Source organism: Schistocerca nitens, chromosome 6 (assembly GCF_023898315.1).
Source record: "Schistocerca nitens isolate TAMUIC-IGC-003100 chromosome 6, iqSchNite1.1, whole genome shotgun sequence".
Classification (NCBI taxonomy): Eukaryota; Metazoa; Arthropoda; class Insecta; order Orthoptera; family Acrididae; genus Schistocerca; species Schistocerca nitens.
Window position 1 is genome coordinate 519,282,583 of NC_064619.1, and position 23,490 is coordinate 519,306,072.

The 23,490-nt window shown below is 46.3% G+C and overlaps 1 protein-coding gene and 1 pseudogene across 2 annotated transcripts in view; both read left to right on the plus strand.

Moving 5' to 3' along the window:
- The window catches only part of LOC126262290 (homeotic protein spalt-major-like), a 587,215-nt gene that overhangs the window by 527,441 nt on the left and 36,284 nt on the right, over positions 1–23,490 (plus strand). For both annotated transcript variants that reach the window (XM_049958813.1, XM_049958814.1), the window contains exons 2-4: positions 7,991–8,259; positions 12,543–12,761; positions 16,606–16,884. In XM_049958813.1, coding sequence (XP_049814770.1) covers positions 7,991–8,259; positions 12,543–12,761; positions 16,606–16,884 — 767 coding nt within the window. The remainder of the gene's footprint in view (positions 1–7,990; positions 8,260–12,542; positions 12,762–16,605; positions 16,885–23,490) is intronic.
- Positions 12,970–13,087, plus strand: LOC126264035 (5S ribosomal RNA; annotated as a pseudogene).

Here is a 23,490-nt window from a genome sequence, read left to right on the forward strand (position 1 = left end):
CAGTTTCACATTTACTTGCTACATACGTCAATGGAAAGGTAAAGGGGGCGTAAATAACAAAACCGAATTTGAATTTTTTATTTACGACGCGTTTCGGAAACTTTGTTCCACATCGGATGGCAGGTCCGGTGTACAGCTTAGGTGCATCGCTCCTAAGAAACAAAAGCTGTAACACCCCTGCTGAAGTCTGCAAACAATAAGTGTTCAAAGTTCAAGTGCAGCGCACTCGAGGAATTTCACAGCGAGGATGCACAGGAATACAGATATTTAGACTTCACTGGATTCCCGGGAACAGTGCAACTGAGCTAAACACGGGAACTACCCCTTGATGATGGGTCAAAGACACCGAAGGAAAGCACCGCTGTGTCAGCCTCAGCCAATGGTGTCATCGAGATGCAAAGCCTCCGAAACGCTTCGCAAACAAAAAATTTAAAATGTAGCGAGAGGTTCGTTGGGTCTTTTTTTAGTTACATTTTAGACAGGAGGTCACGGAAACAGGGTATCAATGCTTTTTATGTGAAAAGTAGGAAGCGACGGATACGCTCTGTTAACTTCAGTGTGACTGTTGAAAGTGATTCTTGTTTTTTGCTTTCTTCTTTTATTTGAACACCTCGATTATACTTAGTATTGACTCACCTATGCGTCACACTGTGCAAGCTGCAACAATGACGCTTTCAAATCATTCTCGTTCCAGTCAGAAATTTGATAGCAGAAATGCGATACACTTAGTTTAGTGTGTGCATTTTTAACATACCTATGTTTCTTTTACAGATGCTCTCCATTGATATCCATCTGTCTCGTACTCTGTTATCTCTAAAAGAAAATATCAGTTAACTTTTCTTCTGGGGTATCTGTAGATCTCAAGGTCTAAAAGTAGCTTTGTGAAGAGGTACTTGTGGGTGTCAACAGGTGGTGACTTCAGTCTAGCAACACAGAGTCAGCTGTTCTTTACGCGTCAAAGTCAGGAAAATTCATGTTCTCCTTCTAGATGCACCTCTTGCTAGAAAGAACAGCTTCTTCAGCGAAGTTACAAATTATCGATGCGCCAGAACTGTCCGTGCACGCCTAACAGTTTTAATTAAACTACCCTTCTCTGTAACATCAGTGATTAAGAACTTTCCTGATCCTTGTAAGATAATTTCTATGAGTACGCGTAAAAAAAAAAAAGATACTTCGACATTCTAGTTTAGCATTATCGTGTATTACTGGCGCACCGAGCTTCATGATTCCTCCTTTTTCTCTGGGTGGAAATTACATTTTGAGCTTTTTAATCACTATCCAGTGTCCAGTGACGTACGTGCGTTTAGTATCCTTGTTTTATAACCTGATATAAACTCGTATCCTTAAATCTTCGTAGTCAGATTCGTAGTGTGATACACGTTTGAATGAAAAATTCAACGATATTTAATCATTAAATGGGCTAGCCGTATAAATATAGGGCAGGGCAAAGTGCATCGGGTGGTACATGGGATTTTAATAAAGCACTCAACTGAATCTGTATACGCGCTATTTGCTACCTTCGACAAGCAGCGCGTAATTCGCACAAACAAGCTGAAATTGCATCACGAATCCTTAAGCTACAATACTGTTCTCATTTAGATGTGGCTCATAGGATATCACATCACTTCCAGAGATTTATATTAATGACAAGCACGCCCACGTCAAATAAGTACACCAGGCTCTAGAGAGAAAATAGAACCAGACAAAGGTTTATTTTGAGCCCGAGAGTACATCCTTGTAACATATAAAAGAAAAAAGGACTGTCGGAGTGAATTTTAAATACAGGAACTCTATTTTAAAATGATCCCACCCGCCGGCCCGTATGGCAGCGCTATTTAATTTGCTGCCACATGTTTCTTCTATGACAATCGTTTCTATTCTCATGCTCATTTGTCTGTTCGTTCATGCATGTCAACTCATTGTAGTCGTATTGCTACCACCGTCTGGCAGCTTACTTTTTCTCTTGTATTTCCTCAAAGAATACTTAAGTTTTCGTTGCATTCGCCTTTTCTTTTTAGTCTCAAAAATAAATTCTGTGAACTCTTTTTGCTGTACTCGTTTTATTTCAGTGTGATGTGACTAAATAATTCATCCCGAAAAATTACGCAAGTGTGAAATAACCCTGTTGGAACCGCTGTCATGTTGCTAAATGGTTAAATAGCAGACGATCACGTGGACTCCGAAACTACATTTTGCTCGAACGCTGTACTCAATTCGAAAGGAGTGGGATTCGAATCCCCATCCGACTATTCTGCGTTGGGTTTTCTATGGTTGCTTTAAATCGCTATAGCCTAGTAGCTGGATGGTTCCTACAAAAACACCTTGCCGTATTTTCTTCCGCACATGGTACAACAGATTTCTATCTTTAACGACCTCAATCAAAACTTTGAACTCTAACATTCCGTTTTCTTATTTGCGCACGAACCGCATGCTTAATAACTAAGAGTGAAGTATAAGTAATTATTTATTTCTATACAACCAATAAACTGTGACGATGCCGAAGGGAAATTTCTGGGAGAAGCTATCATAATTTGCGAACTTAATAAACTTTATTTGGCAAATATTCTCTTCTACCATAAAAACCTCGTTAAGGATAAGCAATGACACGGTTGAGACAAGCGGGGAACAGTCGGATATTCAGTTCGTAGCCTTCTGGTGCTCAGCCAATGAACGATTGTAACGTGTTTGAAACATGACATCTCGGCATGATCTGGATTAAAGTCAGTCGTCAGTTTATTGATACATTAACGCCCATTACCTAAACTCTAAGTTAGACTGTGGTATTACAGTTCAGGACAGGTTAAGTGTAGGTAATATAAATTAGCATAAATCTAATTTTAGTTGCACAATTTGCCCTACTTTTTCCTGCTCTAGCGACCAATTCTCTCCTAAGAAAATGACTACACATCCATGCTGCTGCTTTCTATTTCCGCCCATAAAAACTCAGGAATCATGACAACGAATCTACCAAACTATCGTACTCCAACAATTAGTTCAGGATAAACACATGGGATTTTTTCGTTCAGCGGAAGTAAATACTGCGTTTCAGAATTCTTTGTTATTTCAATTTAATAAAAGTACGTTTCGTCACATCATAGATTAGCTTGTTCGAATTTACAATTGTACCATTTACGTGTCGTATGAAGGCAGTATAGTGTTAGCTCGCCAACGGTTTCTACCACCGTTAGAGAACTAATATTGTTCATTTCTGATATGTATGAAAAAAATGATTTAACCATGATGCAAATGCGATAGACCGCCTCTATAGCCGAATGGTTTTCGTCACTGCCTTCGGTGTGGAAGTTAGATTTCTGGCAACTCCCGACATTTTTTTCTGCGGTATGGAGGTCGTGATCGGGGTCTACTCATCTTCCTAAGGCCAAACGGAGAACTTCTTGAGCAATGAAGCAACGGTATCATCTACGGCTGTGGGGATTGGCGATCACATGTCCCACGATCACACATTGCTCCTCGCACTGTGTTGTAGGCAGTCGTAACAGGACTAGGGCCTAATCCGTGAGCGACGTTTACCAATACGATGGCTTAGAAAAATCAACATAATTTTTAAATTGTGTCTCTCAAGATGATTATTAACAAAAAAAACATTGCAGATGATGTTATTGGTATTTTAGATATATTTTTAACTTAATGTTAGCCAGCGGCTTTGCCGCGGTTCCCGTCATATCACCGAAGTTAAGCGCTGTTGAGCTTCGCCAGCATTTGTATGGGTGACCCTTCGGACATGCCGAGTGCTGTTGCAAGTGGGGTGCACTCATTGCTTGTGAGTCCAGCTGAGAAGCTACTTGATTGAGAGCGACCGGAAGAGCGGTGTGCTGACTACATGTCCCTCCATATCCGCATCCAACGACGCCTATCGGGTGAGGATGACACGGCGGTCGGTGGGTACCACTGGGCCTTCGGAAGCCTTTTCGGACGGAAATTTTTAAATTAATGTTGGACATTTCATAAGAGCCTCATTTTTAAAAGACTCTCATTGTTATGAACATTTTACTGGGGCAAGCTTCGCAAACTTAAGACTTAGTGCTCGACCCGAAAGAAACACTCGGTTCAGGCTAACGATTTTTACGTCGTACATTCGACCTACTCACATTGCGCCTAATAACTCACTATGACCACCAAGTGCGCACACCTGAGCGAGCGATACGGTCAGGTGCGTCATCAACCGTCCTCAAGCAGTGTTTTCATAGCCGATGTTGTCTTCAATGCAGTTTTTAAGATATCAGTCTTTCGAATGGTTGGATAATGTTCCTGAGTCTCTTCCAATCAACTGTTAATATTTTCATCTCTACATAACTGTTACTCTCAACATCTTTTCTAATTTGTTTCGAATATTTTAGTAATGACCTGTCCCTACTATTTTACGTCTCCACTGCTCCTTACAGCGCCTGGACAACCATTCCAGGATGGTGTTGCAGATGTCTCACTAACGTGCCCCTTCTTCCCGTATGGCCCTTCGAGATATTTTTGTCCTCCCCTGCTCTTTTAGTACTTCTGTCCTCCCGAATTTCCATGGTCCATGTTTCACTTCAGTGCGTACACTTCCAGTGCACATTCAGGAACTGCTTTATCACATCTGCATCAGTGTCTGATATCAGTAGAGCTATACATAATGCATATACCTTACTTCAGTAGCCATTAAGTATGAACGGAACAGCATTTTTTTGGGAATTTCTCATTATCACAATTCACAGGAAAACCAACGGTTAAAGAATCTGGAATAGGATCAAAACAGTTTCAAACAAGAACGGGAACTAAACTATTATAATGAACTGTAGATGTCTGAGAAACAGAAAGGTGGAACAAAAAAAATATGTTGCAAAAGACTACACAATGAACGGACTGAAAAATGACTGATCGAATTTTGGCGAGAAACTGAGATTTTAGGACATTACTGAGATAATTACACGAGAGCAATTGAAGTGGACGGGAGCACATTCTAGTGCGGATACTCATTTCCCAGGTCGGAGTTAACGCGCCGCGAGCCAGCTGCCGTATGTCAGCTTGGGACGCATCCAAATGCATCAACTTTGACACGGCGCGCGTATATCTGCCTCCGCTCTATTCCTGGCCGGTCGCGAGAATAGCGCCAGCCAGTGCTAAAATCCAGGAATCCGTATAGAAATAAAAGGAAAGGGGACTAGAATGCTATGCTCTCGCAGTTATCTCTCTTTCTATCTGTGTGTGTATGTGTGTCAGAGGGGGGGGGGGGGGGGGAGGAGGAAGGAAGGGAGAGAGGGAGAGGAGAGAGAAAGAGAGAGAGAGAGCTGCGTCTCTTCTGAATCGGCGATGCTTTCTTTTCCCTCTCCTGTTCCCTGTCTCTCTTTTCCTCCTGGAAAAATCTTTGTTTATGTTAACCGAGAGCTTCCTGCTGAGACGTGCCTTTCATCTCACATCCTTTCGCCACCCACCGCGGCGCAGTCGTCGCGCCCTTCTTATACTGTCAAAGACTCCAGCTGCTGAAAAATAAGACGGGAAGGTTTGGTGGGAATCGGGATGGCTCCACCGGACGAGCAAAGAGAGGCGAGAGGAAGTGAAGAACTGGTAATGGCTTTAAACGGTGCTGGGAACTAAACCTCTTCTTTTATTTTTTTGGGGGAAAGACAGAAAAAGGGAGTGGGACCAGTGGAGAGGGGTGTTGCATGTAAAGTGAATGAGGACATTTGGAGAAAAAAATATTGAGCTCAACACGCTGTGTCTAAGACCACACGAGGGGAGGAGTTGGGCCCCTGAAGGTTTTCTCGATTTCTCCCTATCTGTCTGCGAGGTAATGGGCCCTTTATGTTAGCGGAACGCCCCTCAACAAGCAGCATCCATTATTTTTTCTGTGCTCTTAAAAATAGTTCCGAGTACTACTACGGCGACGCTCATCTCAGCATTTCAGTCCTGTCTGCCCTGTCACGCCGTCCTCCTACCTCCATCTCTGTAGCTCCTACTTTTCCAGTATCGCCGCCATAAAGTTATGCGGGGATCCCACCCGAAAGCTCAATTCCGGAGCGATACCTTGGGGCGGCCGGGGGAGGCCTCGACTATTTCCGTCTTCGCAGAAAGGGAAACAAAAGCGCAGCGACGAGGCGACACGCCTGGGGCCCCGAAGTCTTCCAGCGTCTCACGAACAGCGGCGGAGCAGGGCATCGACGGCTCCGTTTATGCACTGACTGCGATAACCGCGACGATTGCGATTCGGAGAGCTCCGAAACAAAAAAAAAAGAGAGCGAAAAACCGCGGGAGGGGGAAAAAAAAACGACAGCAACAGCGGCGACGAACCTAAATATCGCTACACAAAGAAAACGGCGGCCAGGTAGCGGCACGCGCCGCCGCAAATGAGACATTCCTGGGTGCAATATATTTTTAACGCTGGAATAAAAACAAGCGGGCCATCGGCGAAAACAAAAGCGCTGTCCTCTCAGTTCCGCCGTATATAGTGGCACAAATATAAAGTTGTTCTCTCTCCTGTCATCTGCCGGTACGGTCCCGGAGGCTGTTGATGCAAACGCCGCGAACACAGCGCTCATCGTTCCTCTCTCTCTCTCTCTCTCTCTCTCACGCACACACACACACACACACACACACTTTTTTTCAGCTTTGCACTATGCTGTGCCGCAGCCCCATACCGTCATATCGGTAGAGTGTTAGAGAAAGGGTTAGAGTTACGGGCGTAGAACGTCGCGAGGGCTGATGCGCGTGGCCGCGGTGCTTTTATATGAAACACTGCACAAAGGAATTTAAAAAATTGCCACCGCGCTGTGTGTGAGTGTGTACACTTGGGTTCCGGAGCGAAACACCGGCGCCTGTGAGGTGATGAAAAAGCAAACACGCGCCCGCCTGTCTCTGTCTCTCTCGCCAGGTCCTGTCTGTCCCACCCCCGTCGCTGACAGCCCACTCCACCCCGTTCGCTGCGAGCCCGCGGCAATTCGTTTGCGCGTCTGCGGCGTGGAGGAATGCAAATATAATCACGAGGCGAGCCTTCATTAAGCACTCAGGGACGAGTGGCAGTCGGGGATCTTAAGCGGATCTGTGTGTGTGCGTGCGTGCGCGCGCCCCGTCTGTTTGTTTTTGGCCGCAAATTGCCTACGCGTTGCTGAGCGGACGCCTAAACACGCCGGGCATCTGCCCTACCTGAAGAGATGCTTCGCTCGCGCGATCGTCATTGTCTGTTCGCTATAATAACAAGGAGGTAATTTCTGAGGGACGCAGGCGCACAAATACTCGCGCAGTGTGTAGTATCGAAAACATTGTAAATCGAGGAATGCAGGCGTGTTTTCTCCCGCATTCATCGCGTAACTACGAAAGAATACTGCTAAACCAGCATTGCTGTTGTTTTGGTCTTCAGTCCGAAGACTGGTTTGATGCAGCTCTCCACGCTGCTCTAGTCTGGTGTGTCATATCAGGCGGAGGTGAGCTATCCCCGTGATTTCGTGCGTCTATAGCAATATTCTGTAGTAAGGTTTGCTTGGGTTATTTTATCTAGGCTTATAATCATCTAATATGCGAAAAACTTGATACTTTTACATTGTGATTAATTTTTGAACTTACTACTTTGCTTATTGAACTTCAGTCCTTTCTAGAGCCGATCAACCCGTCCGTGCATTTAACACAGGGGATCCAGAACTAGGTTCCACTTCGCCGATAAGTATCCCTCGATACGCTTTATACGCCATCCACTACTGGCCATCTGTGAGTGGTTATTGCACATTGACGTGGAACATTGTCGGTGGTCTGATTAACGTGACTGGGCCGTGTAGTTATTACTGCTATAAGACAGATAACGGATAGTATACATTCAGGATAAGCTTCAACATATAACAACATAAATTAACACATTGAAAATTCACTAAAGAGTATGATTCTTCATAATGACAGGCTCTGTTAAACTGTAGATAGTGCATAGCAAAGGCTCCACCTACCTTTTGTGAGGCAGGCGCGATCTTCAATGCTCTCGTAATAGACGTGCACGTACGGCGTGTTGCAGTGTCCGCGTGCGGCGACGAAGACGAGGGCAGTTCGTGCTCGGAGGCGGCCGTCTGCGATGAGCCTCCCGACGCCGATGCCGATGGAGACGTGGACGCAGACGGCGAGCCCGACGCCGACTGCGACATGATGCTGCTCGACGACCGTAACAACAACGACGACGACGTCGAGCCGGAGGACGCTGTCTGCGCCGACGTTGGCGACGGCGTCGTCGGCTCCGGGGACGGAGACGCCGACACCGACGAGCCTGAGCCGGACGCCGAGCCTGAGGTACGCACTAGCTCACCTGTCGGGGAACACAGCAACATGTGCCATCCTACAGTGTCAGTTGTATGCCACGTTAAGTCACTCAAACGAATAAGTAGGTCGCAGCTCGGGTTATGTTTGGACCTATCTACTGTAATAGTATGCGTGACTCTTAACCACTCTGCAGCCAAGCATTCGAGTACGATCTGTGCGAGAGACGCCAAGTCACATTCGGGAAGAGTGGCTATTAAACAATGTGCGTCCACTCTCGTAGTCTTTCTATGGCTCCCTTAAATCACTTCTCGAAAATTCTGGGACAGTTATAGTATTTGTAGTGAAGTAAACACTTTTTTTTGAATCTCCAAGCTATTTTCTGTGGTAATTTCGCCATCAGTAGCGAGTTTTTATTTTAAAAACATTTGTAATGTACAGGATCTCCCAGAAATGTTGCGACAAACTTCGAAGGATTCTAGAGGGTGTCTTGAGGAACAAACCGATGGTAGGAACCCGTGTCCGGAAACTTCATCCGACGACACTACAAAAAGTCGAAGTTAAGGCGCTAGCCCCTGCCACTAGGCCACCCTTATGGCACCGAACGTGACTTCGTACGCTGACGGACTGTAGGCAGAAGGCCACACAGTATTGTATGTTACACAGTGGTCGCGACTGGTTACTACTATCTCCAGTGGAGAAGATGGAGCAATCTGTTGCGTAGAACGGCCTTGTCTCCTAGGAATGTGATGCTCTGTTGTCTCTCGGGATGATGGTTTAGGAGACAGGTTTCCATCCGCAATTCGTGTTTCTGCTGCGATTCTAAAACCTCCGGTGTTTTTCGGAGTGCATGAGAAAGATGAACTGCAGATGGAAACCCGTTTCCGAAGCTGTCATTCACCAATCAATGCAACAGAGCATTGTATTCACAGGAGACAAAGCCGTTCTATGCAGCTAGCTCCATCTTCTTCAATGACGATCGAGACAATCGGTCTCGATCACTGAATAACAAGGCAGGCGCCGATCCTACAACTTAGGCACACTGAAGTGTCGTTGGATGACGTTTCCAGACACGGGTTCCTATCCTCGATTGGTTCCTCAAGACACCCTCTACAACCCCTCGAAGTTTGTCACAACGTTTCTGGGACACTGTGTATCGTTATACACTGAAATTTAGTTCATTTAAATATTATGATTCTTTTACTTTTTAACGTGTGTCGACGCAAAATTTGGTGTCTTTCATCAAGATACCATGTCGAGTATAGGTGTAGGTGTAGATTACGTTATCCACATTAACAACAGTAGTATTAATTAGGCTTCTGCTCCTCAGCAATGAAGAAAGGAGAAATTTTGTTTCAGATAATGATACATGTTAAAATTTAAGAGAGAGGCTCGATACGCAGACTTCTGCGTGCAGTGTCCATTTCATTGACACCCTCTTGCGTATACGGACGCTTCATCACAAAAAATACTGAAACTATTACAATACCAAATATAAACGACGTTTTCGTCCTGTTGCAGCGGCCTTCCTTGGAGTGTCTCGGGCTTGGTGGTCGAGTGGTAAAGCGCATGCCTGGGAACCGAGAGGTCGCGAGATTGAAACCCCGTCAGATATTCCATGAAACGATACATGGTTCGGATTCAACGTTAAACTGTAGGTCCCCTTTCCCTGGTTAGGGTTATTGGTTAGCTCAATGACACGCAAGTCATCGAAGTGGCCTCCAATAGGAAGACTTGTACCAGTCGACTGAACACCTCTCTTAACGGACTCCTAACCAATGATTCCGCACAAATATTTTATTCCCTTAGGGCGCAGACTATGTCCTACCTGCTGACGCACCTAAGAGTCTCCAAACGCCATTTTTATATGTCGTTTCTAAAAATATTTAAATTTTGCTTTTGTGACACGTAGCTGGGAAAATGGGAACAGTGAGAGGTAGTAAATAGTCTAAAATGGAAAGTGAAGAAGAATAAGGTGGAGTTACTGAAAAAGTAAATACACTACTGGCCATTAAAATTGCTACACCAAGAAGAAATGCAGATGATAAACGGGTATTCATTGGACAAATATATTATACTAGAACTGGCATGTGATTACATTTTCACGCAATTTGGGTGCATAGATCCTGAGAAATCAATACCCAGAAGAACCAACTCTGGCCGTAATAACGGCCTTGATACGCCTGGGCATTGGGTCAAACAGAGCTTGGATTGCGTGTACAGGTACAGCTGCCCATGCAGCTTCAACACGATACCACAGTTCATCAAGAGTAGTGACTGGCGTATTGTGACGAGCCAGTTGCTCGGGCACCATTGTCCAGGCGTTTTCAGTTGGTGAGAAATCTGGAGAATGTGCTGGCCAGGGCAGCATTCGAACATTTTCTGTATCCAGAAAGGCCCGTACAGGACCTGCAACACGCGGTCGTGCATTATCCTGCTGAAATGTAGAGTTTCGCAGGGATCGAATGAAGGGTAAAGCCACGGGTCGTAACACATCTGAAATGTAACGTCCACTGTTCAAAGTGCCGTCAATGCGAGCAAGAGGTGACCGAGACGTGTAACCAATGGCACCCCATACCATCACGCCGGGTGATACGTCAGTATGGCGATGACGATTGCACGCTTCCAATGCGCGCTCACCGCGATGTCGCCAAACACGGATGCGACCATCATGATGCTGAAAACAGATCCTGGATTCATCCGAAAAAAATGAAGTTTTTCCATTCGTGCACCCAGGTTCGTCGTTGAGTACACCATCGCAGGCGCTCGTCTGTGATGCAGCGTCAAGGGTAACCGCAGTCATGGTCTCCGAGCTGATAGTCAATGCTGCTGCAAACGTCGTCGAACTGTTCGTGCAGATGGTTGTTGTCTCGCAAACGTCCCCATCTGTTGACTCAGGGATCGAGACGTGGCTGCACGATCCGTTACAGCCATGCGGATAAGATGCCTGTCATCTCGACTGCTAGTGATACGAGGCCGTTGGGATCCAGCACGGCGTTCCGTATTACCCTCCTGAATCCACCGATTCCATATTCTGCTAACAGTCATTGGATCTCGACCAACGCGAGCAGCAATGTCGCGATACGATAAACCGCAATCGCGATAGGCTACAATACCACCTTTAGCAAAGTCGGAAACGTGATGGTATGTATTTCTCCTCCTTACACGAGGCATCACAACAACGTTTCACCAGGCAACGCCGGTCAACTGCTGTTTGTGTATGAGAAATCGGTTGGAAACTTTCCTCATGTCAGCACGTTGTAGGTGTCGGCACCGGAGCCAACCTTGTGTGAATGCTCTGAAAAGCTAATCATTTGCATATCATAGCATCTTCTTCCTGTCGGTTTAATTTCGCGTCTGTAGCACGTCATCTTCGTGGTGTACCAATTTTAATGGCCAGTAGTGTAAATAAAAAACTGCTAGTAATGTAGTACGGTGTCGAGCACAGAAGAAGGCCTCGTTTTGTTTCTCATTTTAAACAAAATTTGTCTAAGTTGTAATTTTGTGTATCCAATCGATAGATCAACCCCAAATTATCCTACGATAGCGTCTATTGCAACTAAGAGTCAAGTTATCCTGGTATAATATCGAGCCCACGGATGTTAGCGGGGGTGACAGTAAAACGTGAATAGTAACCAATGTTTCCAACAGTTACCGGATATGGCAACTGCGCCGTGCGGCACTCTCTTCGCATTACCACCGCAGAATAGCTGGAGTGTATAGGCGGGGACGGTTTTAGTCAGATTCGTGCTGTGTGCGATTTGCAGGGGGGGGGGGGGATTTTCCCCCCTCTGCATCAGACCATCCCCTCCTCTGGTTTTAGTTTATGCATCCCAACCTGGGATGTAAAACTTTACATATAATTTAAATTTGTGGAGCCGAACACTGAAAGTTTTTAATAAGTCTTACAATTAATACTATTAATATGTTTCAGTTTTCTATCATCAAAATAAGTACAGTCTTTCACAAATGTGCCTCTACTTTTTGAATTCCCTTTGTATACCTGTATGTAGATGATTTTGTAAATAAGCTTTACCTATAATTTACTTTTAAAGATATAACAAGGGATGGCTTTTCTGATAGTGCATACGCGTGAATAGTGAGTTTCGGCAGTAACATCTATTTATAAACAGCTGTTTAACCATGCGTAACGCCACGGTCCAAGCTAGTAACATATATAATTCTATTAACCCCCTAAGACATCACCCCCCCCCCACACACACACACACACACACTGGTAAAAGCACAAATCGCACCCTGGATTCGTGTGCGCAGGGAAATTTCTGTTCCTAACTGGTAGCACGATGCGCCGACAGGCCCTGGCGTCGCCGGCGGCTGGCGTGGTGTCGGCGTTCGGGGCGGCCGTGGCGCCGTTCCCGTTGGCGGGCCACGTGACGCTGGAGGCGCTGCAGAACACCAAGGTGGCGGTCGCACAGTTCGCCGCCACCGCGATGGCCGGCAACGCCGACAACGCGGCCGCGCTGCAGGAGCTGGCTGTACTCCAGTCCACGCTCTTCACGCTGCAGCACCAGCAGGTGACGTATTCCTCGGCCTTACTCACACTGTCAAAGCTTATCGCAGGTAACGTTCTACCAGCTGGGCCGTCTGAATTCGCCACACAGCTAGATTCAAAGCTCTACTTATCCCATAATTATACCTGCTTCTTGACTGCAGTGGATTTGTTACCTCCAAGTTGCGCAGATCTTTTATGTGATGAATTTTGTTCCGGTACCGAACTTGGCTGCCAACGGCGTTGCCGCAGTGGTAACACCGGTTCCCGTTGGATCACCTAAGTTAAGCGCTGTCGGGCTGGGCTAGCACTTGGATGGGTGACCATCCGGTCGGCCGAGCGCTATTGGCAAGCGGGATGCACTCGGCCCTTGTGAGGCAAACTGAAGAGCTACTTGATCGAGAAGTAGCGGCTCTTGTCTCGTAAACTGACATATGACCGGGAGAGCGGTGTGCTGACCACGTGCCCCTCCATATCCACATCCAGTGACACCTGAGGGCATGGCCTGTTCGGACGGAGTTCATTACCCAACTTGGCTAGCTAATTTACTAATTACAGATAATGCACTTATGACGGGCAGTCAAATGAAAACCGATCACACGCCACGACAGGACCATGGCGTCGGTCCACTGAAAAGTAGTCTCCACACGCGTTAAGGCATTTGTCCACAGGGAGACGAGAAAATCAAGTCCTGTTTCGTTCAACGCGGTCGGTCGCTGACGAATCCACAAACGTACCCACTCTTGCACTTTCTCGTCCGACTGAAGCCGACCTCCACGCATGACTTACTTCACGTCCTCAAAGATATGGAAATCCAGGCTGTATGGAGGATGTTGCGCTGTTTCCCAACCAAATCGTTGCAGCGTAGCTTTCGTCCATTTTGGAGTTTGGGGGCGGTTCCACGCTCGAAGAACTCGACGAACAGGGGGACCCTGCAGTCGAAGAAGGAGGTTAATCATGACCTTACGTGGTGCCATCATAGATGGAGGGAGTCGCCATGGGTAGCCCACTCTCACCGGTGGTAGCGAATTTGTACATGGAGAACTTCGAGGAGGAAGCCCTGTCGTCATCCGTATGGAAACCTACTTGCTTTTTCCGTTACGTGGACGACATGTTCGTCGTCTGGCCACATGGTATGGATAAACTCCTTGACTTCCTTACACATCTAAACTCCATACACCCCAACATCAAAGTCACTATGGAGACTGAAACGGAGGGTAAATTACCTTTCCTTGACGTCTTGGTCAAGAGAAGGGCTGACGGCACCCTAGGTCATGGGGTGTATCGGAAGACAACGCACACTGATCTGTATTTGCACGCAGACAGCTGCCACCACCCTTCACAGAGGAATGGGGTACATAGGGCGCGCACTATCTCCGACGCAGAGAGTCTACCCCAGGAATTGGAACATCTGAGAACTGTATTTCGAAAAAATGGGTACTCAGAGTGGCAGATTCAACGTGATCTCCGCCCAACCACTGCAGCACAACCTGTTGAGATGGATGAAGTCACGAGGGAGGAGGTAGGCACTGCATTTATTCCATACACAGGCGCACTCTCGGGGAAAATCGCCCGCATTCTGAAGAAACACCGGGTCGGAACTGTGTTTTGTCCTCCGAATAAAACTCGTGCACTGGTGGGGAGCGCCAAAGATGACCTCGGTTTGAGGAAGGCCGGCGTGTACCAGATTCCGTGTCAATGTGGCAAGTCGTATATTGGTCAGACGATGCGTACCGTCGAGGATCGATGCCGTGAACACCAGAGGCACACTCGACTGATGTATCCGAGCAAGTCGGCGGTCGCTGAACATTGTTTGTCGGAAAATCACGCCATGGAGTATGACCGAACGAGGATTCTGGTACAGACGTCGAGATACTGGGACAGCGTTGTTAGAGAGGCCATCGAAATTCGCACCAATGACGACCTCATAAACCGTGACTGCGGCTATAATCTTAGCAAGGCTTGGGAACCAGCGATTGGGTTAATCAAGAGTAAATCGAGCAAACGTATAGTTGTGACGACCACGGCGGACAGAGCCATCACACCGACGTCATCTCAGACGCCGTCGGAACCTGTTCCACCGCGCGACCGTGGCGCGGGGCGCGTACGGCGGAGGGTATTTAAATCGGCCGCCGCCGCGACCGAACCCAGTTCCCTCTGAGCAGCCATAGCGTACGGATCTCCGTGCCGGCACATTCACAGGAGCTCAGTCCGTCAGTTCACCTGATGATGGCGACATGTATGATCGCCGAAATATTGTGCCCGTTGGACACTATAGACCGGCAGCACACCCGTGGATATTTTGATTATCAAATACGCCGGGAGAAACTCAAGAATCACAATAAAATAAATGTTTTAGGTGTGCAAGATACAAGAATATAATGTAAATACATCCTAATTCTTTTTATTTTCATAAATATATCTAATCTGGACGACGGCTAAATTCATAGAAACTGCCCTCACAAAATTATTTAATAATTTTTGAAAAATTTTTAAATAGACACAACTAACATCTCATCACACACTAAGATTTAAAATAATACGCCCATTCTTTTAACGATAATCTTGGGATCACATTCCTGGGCACTAAATAATTTGCGACAAACAGAAAACTAGCAGATGGACCTTCAGTGGGATACTATACTGCGTATCATTAAAAGGTAGTGGATGACCAGTTTGTTAGTATTGGACGGCTTGTGGTTTTCACGCAATGTCTACCATGACAGCAAATCTAGCAATGAGTGTCCCTTGTGAGTGGCTGTGGCAAGGTATGACTACACCAGGTGTTACCCAGTAATGACTGATCGTCATCGCTCTGTCTCAGAAGCAAAGTCTTCAGCTATCTACCACCGGAACTTGAGATATCTCGCAGCAGCTGTAGAAGTGAAGTGTAGGAGTATATCTGACTCTACTGTCTCTCCTACCGCGCTGAAAAAATTGCCCTGAGTTTATCATTTTATTGTCCACCACAGACTTTTGCCCCATAAATCGAATTACCTGTTAGTAATTTGTGTTATTTTCGTGTAACGAACTGTTTTGTCACACTAAAGGACAAATAAATACTATCCAAAACATCTTTTCGAGAATTCAAAAAACTCCATGCTGAACCAGCGTATCTCTGAGCGAAAATCTGTCCGGTGAATGGTTCAGGCACAGCTTGGTCGATACGGGGATAAATTTCGGTCCTGTAAAGACGCTTGCAGAACGAAACTCGAACACTGATAACTGTCTTTTACGACCAGCACACTGCAGACGGCGCCCTCCAGGCGCGTTCCATCCTGTCATTATTTATTTGCTACGTTTCCAAATCGTGCAGAAGATATTTTTTCCCAAAAACTGTTATAAGTTTTTAGACGAGCTGTGCGGCGTGGTCAATCAATTCAGACTCCGCTCTTTTGCTCTTTCTCTGCTGACCTCGCCACCGGCGGCCCGTTAATTTCTAATCTTCTTCCTTTCATTCATTCCTTCAGTTTCTGGTAGAACGTCACACTCAAAAGATATAGGCTCAGGTGCGACCATGGATCCGGCAGACATATATAACCTGTCAGGACTGCAGAACACGCACTGCGACAACTATGTGTAGTTTCACATATACTATGATATTGAACGTGTTTCTTGTTTGTTTACTTGCAACTATCACAAATTTTGTGCACAGATGAACAGCTGATGCAAAATATACTTTACTACAGTCAAAAGCGCTTGTTGAAAAGCTAATGTAACCTTTTTCTATGTATCGATCGCGCCATGGAATACAAGCTTCTCGCTCACCAAAAATTTCGCAGCCCCAGCGGTTCATCTGTAGCACAAGCAATATGTCGAGACAGCAAAGTGGCACAGCATCTGACAAAAGCCGTGTATTCGCACCGCAGGTGATGCAACTATCGTTGATCCAGCAGCTGCAGCAGCAGCTGCAGATCACGCGCTGCCCCAAGGAGGCGGTGGCGCTCGCGAGCCCACCTCCGGTGTCCGCGCAGCCCGCGCCGCCCCCGGGACCCTCCTCCGCCCCCGGCGCCAGCCCTCCGCCCCCGCTGGCGCTGCCTCTACCGGCCCAGCAGCAGCACCCCCCGCTAGCACAGACGCAGCAATCGACGCCTCCCAGCACGCAGTCACTGCCCGCCTCTCCGCCAGCCGCCAAGCAGCAGCTCAAGGTCAGCTTCTGTCTACATTTCCACAATGGTTTCCATAAATAAATAGTGGTTAGACACTGGACTCGCATTCGGGAGGACGACGGTTCAATCCCGCGTTCGGCCATCCTGATTTAGGTTTTCCGTGATTTCCCTAAATCGCTCCAGGCAAATGCCGGGATGGTTCCTTTCAAAGGGCACGGCCGACTTCCTTCCCCGTCCTTCCCTAATCCGATGAGACCGATGACCTCGCTGTCTGTTGTCCTTCCCCAAAACAACCAACCAACCATAAATAAATAATAACCACAAAAAATTCCTCGTTATTTGTTTATTCAAAAGGCTGTTATCCTTTGTAGTTGTAGAATTCTCGGAGGTCCGATCGCGTGACGTCGTAAGTTCTCCAAGATATTTCGGCAACTGACTTGTTCCCATCTTCAGGTGGTTTCTGCCGACTGATGCTATGCTTGCCCGCATCTCGTGGTCGTGCGGTAGCGTTCTCGCTTCCCACGCTCGGGTTCCCGGGTTCGATTCCCGGCGGGGTCAGGGATTTTCTCTGCCTCGTGATGGCTGGGTGTTGTGTGCTGTCCTTAGGTTAGTTAGGTTTAAGTAGTTCTAAGTTCTAGGGGACTGATGACCATAGATGTTAAGTCCCATAGTGCTCAGAGCCATTGATGCTATGCTTGTGCGACCCAGGTGGGCGCTAGAGAATTTTACAAGTTAGAAATACGCCGGGAAAACTTCAGATCACAGATTTTCGTTTCCTCAGCGAAATCTGTCAGCGGTTCTTTCCCATGAGAGGTCCCCGCACTGCTATCTCCGAAGACCTGAACCTGCCCAATTTCCTTTCAAAACACCGATCCAAGTTCATGGGCTCCAGTGTATCACTCTTCAAAGGGTAGATGTGAAGGCGTGCTGGAAAGTAAGGACTCCGAATTTTTTATTCTTTTTTTCAATATCGGTTGGGGTATTACATGTAGTGCATACTCCTCGGTCGATTTTCCAGCTTCGCTGACGCAAGTTTCAATCCTCTGCCGCTAGATGTCTCTCCGAGTTGTAGGTTGTAGCATGGCGGTGTGTAACGTATCTGTCGGTGCATGAGAAACAGCATGCTATAATCTAGTTTCCAACCGCAGAAAACGTGCCTCCAATTGAAATCCATAGAAGAATGAAAGCTGCGTACTGTGATCACTGTATCTACATCATAATATGCGATGTTGGGTTGTTCGTGCTCGTAATGAAGGAAACGGTGGAACCTCAACGTGTGTGACAGAGCTCGGGGTGGACGACCGCATGCGGCAACCGATCAAACTCGACGGAATCGGGTTGATGATTCCACCAGAGAAAATTGTCGGATAACGCAGACACAGCTCACGAGAGCATGTGCAGGCCATCATTGCAGAAAACTGAGTGCACGGTGAGTGCCTCGGTTTTCTCAGAGTTTTTCAACCCGGTTCCAATGAGACTCCTCGGTTGTCGTACATGGTCGTCCACTCCGAGCTCAGTCACATACGCTGAAGTTAGCACCATTGTTTCCTTCATTATGAGCACTTATAACCCAACGTCGCACATTACTGATGTCGATACACTCATCACCATACATAGCTTTCATTCTTCTACGGATTTCAGTTGGAGGTACGTTTTTGCTGTTAAAAACTCGTTTACAGCAATTTGTTTCTCACGCACCGACGTAGTACGTTACACACAGCCATGTTACGGAATACAATTCGGAGCTCTCTAGTAGTAGATGATTGCAAATTGCGTCAGTGAAGCGGGAACGTTGACCGAGTAATATGTACATAACTCAGACAATATCGAGAACAGAAAAAAAACCGGAGGCATTACTTTTCAGCATGCCTTCGTATTAGACTGGAAAATTCAACTGTATATTTGCGGAAATCGTAGATCACCGAGGAGAACATCTGGGAAACATTTAATAATAAATTCACAGCCCAATATGCCACAAAAAAAGACATACAGCGGCAGCAGAAAATCTAGCTCGCAGCTTACATAAACAAATGCTCCATGACACTCAGATTGAATAAAACATGTTGGCAAATGAAGGAGAAACGGATAAAACAGGTCCAGACTTGAAGGTCCATTGCCCGATAGAAAAAGAACATTGAAACAGCTATAACGCTAGAAAACATCATACGACGGTCTTCAACATGAAGTATGCTGATAGAACTGTCACATGCACAACATCAGTCCAAGTTCTGCGTCTTTTGTGCATTGCAGAGAACTGCAAGTTTGGTAACAGAACGACAGATTGAATTCGCATTCATGAGGTTGGAGGTAAGGTATTCAGATTTCTGTCCCTCTGAAGCACTTCGGGTGGGGAAAACGAGAAGGATTTCGTGTTAATGGATCTTACTTGAACCATCTCCAGTTCGCTGACGACATTGCAGCTATTGTTTGCTCCTCTTCGACAACTGAAGATGAACTTAACAGAACAAAGCGGGCTGAAAATCGACCATTATAAGGTAGTTAAAAAAGGTAGCTTCTGAAGCACCAAAATAATATTACCTGTTACAGACGTTCGTTTTTAGTCCTTGCTGCTGTGTGTGGACCGAAGGACAAGTCGTGCGAATTTTTGTAACAATGGCTCGTTCTGGGGGACCACACGATACATAAGAACGCCGTGAACAGAGTATGTTGAATGAAAGCCCTCTCCTGGTCCCTTAGTGCTGATTCAGCCCAGCATGTGATAAGATACTGCTAAATTACACTCTGTAAGTACTCGCAAGGAGAGAACGTAATTCATTAGTGAAAGACTGAAAATGAACGAAATTGTAAAATTGGAAAATAACGTACATCAGGAGTGAACTGAAGACCTCGGCTGTAAACAATGATGAAGGACAGTCGACGAGAAACAAAGTTCTTGCAGGTAAAACATGGAAAATAGTGTGTTCATTCATATTAGTTGATAGTTCCGCAATAAACAGCGATGTGACAACGTTAGCTCAAATTTACGATACTTGCTAACGGCAACTTTGTCAGGATGTGTGCAAGTGACAAAAACACGGATGCAGTAGCGGTAACGAATATGGCGTTCGTGCCAGGAAAATGTTTTTCAGGAGCGATTTGTACAAATATGAAGATGCTGTGGATAACTGAAACTCAGATAAAAATCCACAGCAAGTCTGTGAGCACCAATGCACCTCAAAAGTTTTAGCTAATAAGGTAAATGTGAGTACTTACTTAAGCAAATAAACAATGTTTCGTTATGTTCCTTAACATAGTTTACGAAAATGATAGTTGAAATGTTAAGATCCATCCTTACGTGCTGTAATAAGGTTCTTGCTATAATTATCTTTTATCATGCTGAACCATAGATTATTCTTAAGAGGTTGTTATACACTCCTGGAAATTGAAATAAGAACACCGTGAATTCATTGTCCCAGGAAGGGGAAACTTTATTGACACATTCCTGGGGTCAGATACATCACATGATCACACTGACAGAACCACAGGCACATAGACACAGGCAACAGAGCATGCACAATGTCGGCACTAGTACAGTGTATATCCACCTTTCGCAGCAATGCAGGCTGCTATTCTCCCATGGAGACGATCGTAGAGATGCTGGATGTAGTCCTGTGGAACGGCTTGCCATGCCATTTCCACCTGGCGCCTCAGTTGGACCAGCGTTCGTGCTGGACGTGCAGACCGCGTGAGGCGACGCTTCATCCAGTCCCAAACATGCTCAATGGGGGACAGATCCGGAGATCTTGCTGGCCAGGGTAGTTGACTTACACCTTCTAGAGCACGTTGGGTGGCACGGGATACATGCGGACGTGCATTGTCCTGTTGGAACAGCAAGTTCCCTTGCCGGTCTAGGAATGGTAGAACGATGGGTTCGATGACGGTTTGGATGTACCGTGCACTATTCAGTGTCCCCTCGACGATCACCAGTGGTGTACGGCCAGTGTAGGAGATCGCTCCCCACACCATGATGCCGGGTGTTGGCCCTGTGTGCCTCGGTCGTATGCAGTCCTGATTGTGGCGCTCACCTGCACGGCGCCAAACGCGCATACGACCATCATTGGCACCAAGGCAGAAGTGACTCTCATCGCTGAAGACGACACGTCTCCATTCGTCCCTCCATTCACGCCTGTCGCGACACCACTGGAGGCGGGCTGCACGATGTTGGGGCGTGAGCGGAAGACGGCCTAACGGTGTGCGGGACCGTAGCCCAGCTTCATGGAGACGGTTGCGAATGGTCCTCGCCGATACCCCAGGAGCAACAGTGTCCCTAATTTGCTGGGAAGTGGCGGTGCGGTCCCCTACGGCACTGCGTAGGATCCTACGGTCTTGGCGTGCATCCGTGCGTCGCTGCGGTCCGGTCCCAGGTCGACGGGCACGTGCACCTTCCGCCGACCACTGGCGACAACATCGATGTACTGTGGAGACCTCACGCCCCACGTGTTGAGCAATTCGGCGGTACGTCCACCCGGCCTCCCGCATGCCCACTATACGCCCTCGCTCAAAGTCCGTCAACTGCACATACGGTTCACGTCCACACTCTCGCGGCATGCTACCAGTGTTAAAGACTGCGATGGAGCTCCGTATGCCACGGCAAACTGGCTGACACTGACGGCGGCGGTGCACAAATGCTGCGCAGCTAGCGCCATTCGACGGCCAACACCGCGGTTCCTGGTGTGTCCGCTGTGCCGTGCGTGTGATCATTGTTTGTACAGCCCTCTCGCAGTGTCCGGAGCAAGTATGGTGGGTCTGACACACCGGTGTCAATGTGTTCTTTTTTCCATTTCCAGGAGTGTACTTTATTACTGTAGCAACTGTTAACGGAGATCTTAGTACCAATCCCAGAAACAATTCGGACCTTTTAAATTTGCATTTGTGAGAGGTTTCACAGTACAGCTTCGTCAATTCGCCCAGCAAGTAAACAGTGGTAAGTTAATGCTAACCCATGTTAAATGCACTTAGTCTGCAAGTAAACATTTTTAAGTACCCATTGATGAGTTTTTAGAAATAGTGTAGAACGTTCCATTTCAAAAATATGTGGTTACTGTAGATATATTTGAAAACAATGACTTACCTGAACAAAAAATTCACGTTGCATGTAATTGAAAATCTTATTTATGAGACTTTATCCAAACTTTTCCCACGCAATTCCCCAAAACAACCAACTTGTCCTTTATCATTGTTTACTACTGAAGTCTTTATTTCCTCAGCATGACTCGAGAATGTCTTCCACGCAGTAAATCATTTACAGTACGCTCTGTAAGCCACTGTGCAGTGCACGGCGGGAGGGCATTACATGCCAGTATTACCAATTTTCTTTTGTATTCCATTTGCTTATTGACAAGGAAAAGCTTTCTATGTGCCTCTTTACGTGTCCTAATGTTTATCTTATTATGATACATACACGTGATGTACAACGGTAAGAGAATAATGGTCGCACAGTCTCCTTCGAATTAAGGTTGTCTAAATTTACCGAACAGAGTTTCCCCATAATTCCATCATTTTTATTCCAAGGATTCTCATTTACGTTCCCCGAGCATCTCTGGTACACTTTCGTATGGGCTATACTGACACCTGTTATGATCCTAGCAGCGCGTCTCAGAATTCGCCGATTCCCTCGATGTATGTTGTCACGCAACTTGTTAACGACTCCAAATACTTGAACAATACGCTGGAACTGTCGCACTAGTTTGTACGCTATTTCCTATCCTGATGCAGTGCTTATTCTCAGAACCCTTACAACAAATCTAAGTCTTCCATTCGCATCGCTAATATTGAATTTACGTGTTCATATTGCTTCTTAGTACTACCCCTAAATATTTAAACGACCTGACGAGGTCACGGTATTCATCACTATTCTTCACTTACTATGGGCCTGCTTCCCTTTGTTATTGGCATTATCTTACATTTAACCGCATTTAAAGAGAGTTGCCATTCAATAAACAAAATGAAAATATTATTCAAGTCTTTTCGCAATTCTCCGACGACATTACTTTCCTGTACATAACAGCATCGTTAGTAAACAATCTTACAATTCTTCTGAGTCTAAGGCGCCGCAGTCATGGGCTATGCGGCTGGTCCCGGCGGAGGTTCGAGTCCTCCCTCAAGCATGGGTGTGTGTTTGTCCTTAGGATAATTTAGATTAACTAGTGTGTAACCTATTTGGAGTTTTGCTATTTGGGGAGCAAAATAACTTATGATGGTCGAAGTAGAGAAGATATAAAATGTAGACTGGCAACGGCAAGGAAAGCGTTTCTGAAGAAGAGAAATTTGTTAACATCGAGTATAGATTTAAGTGTCAGGAAGTCATTTCTGAAAGTATTTGTATGGAGTGTAGCCTTGTATGGAAGTGAAACATGGACGATAAATAGTTTGGACAAGAAGAGAATAGAAGCTTTCGAAATGTGGTGCTACAGAAGAATGCTGAAGATTAGATGGGTAGATCACATAACTAATTATGAAGTATTGAATAGAATTGGTGAGAAGAGGAGTATGAAAGAAGGGACCGGTTAGTAGGACATGTTCTGAGGCATCAAGGGATCACAAATTTAGCATTGGAGGGCAGCGTGGAGGGTAAAAATCGTAGAGGGAGACCAAGAGATGAATACACTAAGCAGATTCAGAAGGATGTTGGTTGCAGTAAGTACT